Genomic DNA, 5,981 nt, shown 5'->3' with positions numbered 1-5,981 from the left:
ACCTTCCAGATCCATGTCACAGGTGAGAGGAGATTCTTTGGCCCATCATTCCTGTTTCTAGGATATTTATAAAAATGAGTATTATTTCATGAGTTTTTTCCTTTTACTCTTCAAATTTTTGGAGAACATCATTGGATTGCCTAGCTATAATGTGGAATCAGTCAAAAAGTTACAACTACAGTTCTTGTTTTATGTATGTACATGTGTCTCTATGTAAAACTTTATAAAAACCTTAACCAGGGAGCAACATTCTTGGGAGCTACCCATGACTGTAGGAAAAGGGCTATGAAAAAGAATGCTCTCATTGCACATCTCCAGTCTCACATGTTGGTGCAACAAGAACAAATCTGATATGAAGCTGATTTTCAATGTATTTCAGAGCAGAGTCATGGTGGAGAGTGGTTGAGTGTCTGCCCAGTATCTTCACTCTTTTTCTTTCTCTTGGAAGGCCTTCTTTCAGCCTGAGGGGAGGATGTGGCAGTAAGACTTGATACATGTTAAGTTCTGTAAGGCGTCAGGTGAATGGCAGTTATGGAAAGAATTTGTCGTGGAGACTCATTACAGATGCATAACCCTATTGGGGTTGTAGAGTGGTAGAATGTATTCAGCTTTCTAATTCCCTCTCTACCGCCTGATCTTCTGTCAAGTGGGATGACTAATGTGGCTTCTGGAGAACAAAAGGAATTTCAACATTTGGATGTAACATGAGCTGAGCTTTTCTCAAGGTCACAGTGAGGAGTAATAACAGTCCTGAACATGTCAGTCCTGGTCTAACACCCTTCTCGCTTAACAAAATGACCTAAGAGACAACAGAGGTGGCTATTGAGAGCCAAAGAAGCCAACGATATGGTGCTGTGAGACAGCATGGGATAGCTCTGGCCTCTGAAAATGCTTTATGTTGCACTCAACTTCAACCAGAATTTTTCCTGCCTTGACTGGACCCTACCATACAACACTGTAATGAAGCATCCAGATGATCTTCTAGCTTGCTGACATTGGTGTATTAATCTTTGTGTGATTTGTGACAAAGCAACAAAAAGCTTTAAATAAACCAGCCAATCAGTCAAACAAAAAACCAGTCAAACTCAACCACAAAATGGTTTGCATGTTCTTTCAGTAACTTTAGATGTCTACTGTCAAATCACAGGCTTGGTTTCTAGTGTTACCTGTAAGCCACGCTAAGGGGATTAGGTGACATTATATCTTGGAGGCACTGATTTTTCTCTCTCTTTTCAGAGCCAGAAGTTGTATTTACAAACAAGGAGAAGGTGCAGAAAGAGGTGAAAGCTGCACTGTCAGAAAATGCCACGCTGAGCTGCGAGGTGGCCCAGGAGAAGACTGATGTGAAATGGTACAAGGAGGGCAAACTGATCACCTCCAGCAAGAAGTTCAAGGTGGAGTCGGAGGGCAAATCACGTCGCCTGGTGGTGGGTCAGCTGGAGAAGAAAGATGCTGGGGAGTACACCTGTGAGGCTGCTGGCCAGAAACTGACCTTCCAGATCCATGTCACAGGTGAGACATACTTGGTCTGAATAACAGAAGAGGATTATAAAGTAATAACTATTACAACATGACTCATTTCGAATGACCAGGGCTTTGTTTCAGCCTATAGGATTCACCTGATTTTCTGTACCTTGTTGCCTGGGTTTCTAAAAATGGGAATATTAGGCTTCAGCATGAGACAAAGGCCTATCTCATTCTCTGTTTATAATAATAGTCACAGATATATATATAATAGAAATAACAATCAACACATTATTCAGATTTCTCCCATTTCTGGAGTCCCAAAGGGTTATTCTTGTGCACTGAACTTCTTGAAAGGAAAGAGTCATTCAAAAATCCTTTTCATGTTAGACTGCTGATCCCATTTCTTAAAACTTAGAGGCTGGAATATGTTTTCTCATTTGCAGTTTTGGCAGCGGCATGCCTCAAGATGGGTTGAAAACTCAGCACTTTTTATGATTTTGGTTTGCTGTCTGTTTAAGACCTCAGCCTTCTGAGATGCCTTACTACTTCTGCCAGGTGCTAAATGTCCCTTTGTCATGAAAGATTCCCAGCAATTGTGCTTTGGAACAGTATTCACAAGGTGCCCAAACTGCTTCAAGTATGTGACACTAAACATCTCTGCAAGATGTTGCAACAGTCTTGGTTACCTTGCCAGCCATGATCCACACCTACCTGAACACTTGCAGGGAGATAATATTTCCTTTGTCCCTTTGACGAACACATTTGTGACAGTGGAGGAGAGCATGAAGAACCTGTTCCAGAAGCACATAGTTCTATATTGATGTCAAAGACCCTTTTGGTTCTTTCTGTTCTTAGGCTCTTCCCTATTTTCACAGAAGGGTGAATATTGCCCAGTGAAGGCAATTGGTTTTGGCAAGTGACAATCTAAATATCTTCCAAGCCTGTGTACAGAAATCAGTAAGATTGATCTCATTTTAATTCCTCAATCAATATTTTCTTCCTTTTCTGCATTCAGAGCCCAAACCTGCATTTATAAACCAGGAACAAGTCCAGAAGGAGGTGAACGCTGTCCTGACAGAAAGTGCCACCCTCAGCTGTGAGGTAGCACAGGATGCAACCGAAGTGAAATGGTTCAAGGATGGAAAACTGCTCATTACCTCCAGAAAATTCAAAATAGAATCTGTGGGCAAAACCCGGCGCCTTGTCATAGGGCAGCTGGAGAAGAAAGATGCTGGAGAATATATCTGTGAGGCTGCAGGCCAGAAGCTGACTTTCAAGTTGGAGCCAACAGGTGAGTATTCACTTTGAGGTGCTAAGCAGCAATTTTTATGGCTTAGAGGAAAACTGGATATTCCCTACCCAGTGGCCATAGTGTAACCACCGTTCTCCTTGGAGCAACACCAGTGAGTCCCATCACACATTAATTTGTCCTTTTTAATCTACTGGTTTCGGCTATGGAAATGCTATGTAGGTTTTTGTTTATCTCCTTCACACACCCCGTTGCCCAACTTGTTACAGTGGTGGGCAGTTGAAAGTGTAAGTAAGAAATCTTGAAGAACAGAAATCGAGCTACGGGAAAGATGAGTAAGCAGAGCTGGTCTGCTGCTTTGTGTGCCCCCAAAGCGTCCAGTTTTGTTGCAAAGTGTTGTACAAGATAGAGAAAAAGCCAAGAAAAAGACAGTAGAGGAGACAGAGAACAGACCATAAATTCAAGTTTAGCACATGACTATTTCTTTTTAGTTTGATCTAAAATCATAGAAATGGGAGAGGAAAGAATTATACAGGTCATTTTACTTCTGAGAAGCAAGCTTTTTCGGGCAGCAGATAAAACGTATATTTGCATTTCCTTTCCTTTGCTTCTTTTCTAAGCAGAAGCTCTTGGTTGCCTGACAGATCATTTTCTTTCTTCCCCCTCAGCAAATTATTACAGTAGCCAAAAATATTCAGCCATATTCCCTGGATTATTACAAATTATGGATGAGCTGGTTTTATGAGTCAGGAAAAGGAAGTAATAGGAAATTGCTGTGTTAATGCTCAAATCCTTTAGTTATTAATTTTCCTATTTTAATGTCTTTCCTAGAACCAGAGGCTAAATTTGAAAATAAAGTTGTCCAGAAAGAGCCTCTCATTGTTCAAGAATATGAAAATATCACACTGACTACTTCAGTAACTCCTGAAACTACTGCAGTAAGGTGGTTCAAGGATGGAACAGAAATCAAGGCGAGCAAGAAATATGAGATCAAGAGTGAGGGGGCATCCAGGACCCTGACAGTGAAGCTGGCTGAGAACACAGACAGTGCCATGTACACATGTCAGACAAAGAGTGACAAGCAGGAATTCAAAGTACAGGTGAAAGGTAAGCCCAGGGCAGCACACAGGTCATGTCCCAACCCAACAGCTGTGCTTCTCTCGTGGTAGAGTAGAGGTGAACTACAAACTCTTTCTAAAACTGTTCCAACCTCAAGGCTTGAATTGCTGTTGCAACTGAGCTTCTGTGGCTGACCCACCATAGGCCGGCAAAGTTCTCCTGCTCCAAATACCCAGTTTTTATCCTTTGCTGGACACTCAGGGGACAAGGAAGCCTGTGATCTGTGTTTCTCCTGGTGTCTGCTCCCCACTCTCATCACACTGCTCTGCCTCCTCCTAACCCCTGTAGCTGGGACATGGCAGAGCCTTAGCTCTTCCCACTGCTCACCAGCATGACAAAGCTGATGAGGATCTAGAGGGATGTTGTGTCTGTGAGTTAGTCACATGGGGAAACTGGACCTCAATTGTATCCTCCCTCCTCTGTGGGATGGTGCACCTGGGATGTTGTTCTCTAGTCAAGGCTAAGGCTATAACTTGTCAAGAAGAATTAAGTACAGCTGGTCCACAGGTGGAGACGAGAGGGGTGATGTCCCAAAACAAAGCCCTGCTCCCTTCTCTTCAGACACTCACAGTGGAGGTGTCAGCAGCTGAGATGCATTCCCTCAGCTCCCTTTGGAGTCACTGCAAAAGAGTAATTGCTAATAGGTCATCATACACTGATCTCTTAAAAAGTCCCTTCAGGAGGAGTGAAATCACACCCTGGATTTCTCTGAGTCCATTGGCTCTGTCTCCAGTGATGGAAGAGACAAAGGTGGCTGGGGCTTATGCATTCGTACAGATTTTTACACTTAGTCAGGCAAATCAGGCTCTGATGTAAAACCACCACATGGTCTCGTCAGGCAAAAGATTAGAAAGAAAGGCAATACCCAATCATGTTTTTAGACACTATTCTTGCTTTACAGAATTATAGTAATATTAAAATACCATGCTAAAGGAATCTCTCTAAATTTCCACGTTTCTGATTTGTTTCTGCCTACCCTGATCCCCAAAAACGTTCTGGGATTGTTTTTTTTTTTAAGTTGGCTGGAACCAGTTTCTTAGAACATGTTTATTACATTTTTCCTTTATCATCATTTTTCCTTCTTCTGGATCTCAGAAATCCCAGTGAAGTTCGTCAAAAAGCTTGAACCTGTTAATGCAGAGATTGGAGGCAGTGTCTCTTTGACCTGCGATGTGAGCCATGCCAAAGGGAAGGTGGTGTGGCGCAGGAACAAAATAGAGATCAAACCCAGCAAACGTTTCCAGATCCATGAGGAGGGGGTCAAGAGAACCCTAACAATAACAGGGATCCGGGCTGAGGATGAGGGAGAATACTCATGCGAGTCCAGAGACGACAAGAGCACCATTACCATCACCCCCAAAGGTATGTCTCCAATGGTGACAAAGGGGAGGGTTCCTTGGGTTTTGTCCTCAGCCATTATGACTCTGCAAAGCTAAGTTTTTTCATGTGTTTGTGCTGTCTGCTGTATTAAAGGCAAAATACAAAACTCAGTGTCAGTGGACTCTCTACTTGTGAAGAACATAATGATTTTGAGACCTGTTGAGCTCAGGTCTCTAAATACGTGGGCAAATTGGCCTTCACGTTGCATTTGAGGCTGGAATTAAGTATCCTAAATTTAAGATGGGATTTTACCCCTTCTTTGCTAGCCTTTCTTTTCTGGCATCTTTAGACACAGAACTTAGACATGGGAAATGTGATGACCCATGATTATGATCGCTTACTGTAAATAAGAAAAAATGATTCTTCCGGTAAGATCATCAAAGCTTTTGGCTCTGTGAAGGTGCTTATGCCATGTCTTCTAAATGTTTTATTCCTATCCATCAGCTCCCAGAGTAGTGAAATTTGTTACCAGTCTCATCAGTGTGGTCTCTGAGGAAGGAAAAGAGGCTGTGTTCAAGTGCACTGTCTCTCCCAGTGATGCCATGGTCACTTGGCTCAGAAACGGTGTCAAGATTGAAGCCAGCAAGAAGTGTGTGATCTCACAGAAGGACGCCAACCACAGCCTCACCATCACTGATCTGACACTGGAAGATGCAGCTGAAATCTCTGCTAATGCTGAGGGTGTAAAAAGCACAGCCAATCTCAGAGTCCGAGGTAAGAGGTGATCATGCCCCTGTCACTGGTGCTACAACCTACGTTGTCAGGT

At 42.8% G+C, this 5,981-nt stretch overlaps 1 protein-coding gene across 1 annotated transcript in view; it reads left to right on the top strand.

Annotated features, from left to right (window-relative positions):
• Positions 1–1,229: 1,229 nt before the first annotated feature.
• The window catches only part of LOC104408418 (obscurin-like), a gene marked incomplete at both ends in the record, with an annotated part of 134,901 nt that continues 130,149 nt past the window's right edge, over positions 1,230–5,981 (top strand). Inside the window, 5 exons of the mRNA XM_010018025.1 lie at positions 1,230–1,512; positions 2,483–2,758; positions 3,548–3,823; positions 4,931–5,197; positions 5,660–5,929. Coding sequence (XP_010016327.1) covers positions 1,230–1,512; positions 2,483–2,758; positions 3,548–3,823; positions 4,931–5,197; positions 5,660–5,929 — 1,372 coding nt within the window. The remainder of the gene's footprint in view (positions 1,513–2,482; positions 2,759–3,547; positions 3,824–4,930; positions 5,198–5,659; positions 5,930–5,981) is intronic.

This window comes from Nestor notabilis, unplaced genomic scaffold (genome assembly GCF_000696875.1).
Source record: "Nestor notabilis isolate BGI_N333 unplaced genomic scaffold, ASM69687v1 scaffold2157, whole genome shotgun sequence".
Classification (NCBI taxonomy): Eukaryota; Metazoa; Chordata; class Aves; order Psittaciformes; family Psittacidae; genus Nestor; species Nestor notabilis.
The sequence above is the reverse complement of the archived record's forward strand: the minus strand, read 5'-3'. Positions and strand labels throughout refer to the sequence as shown.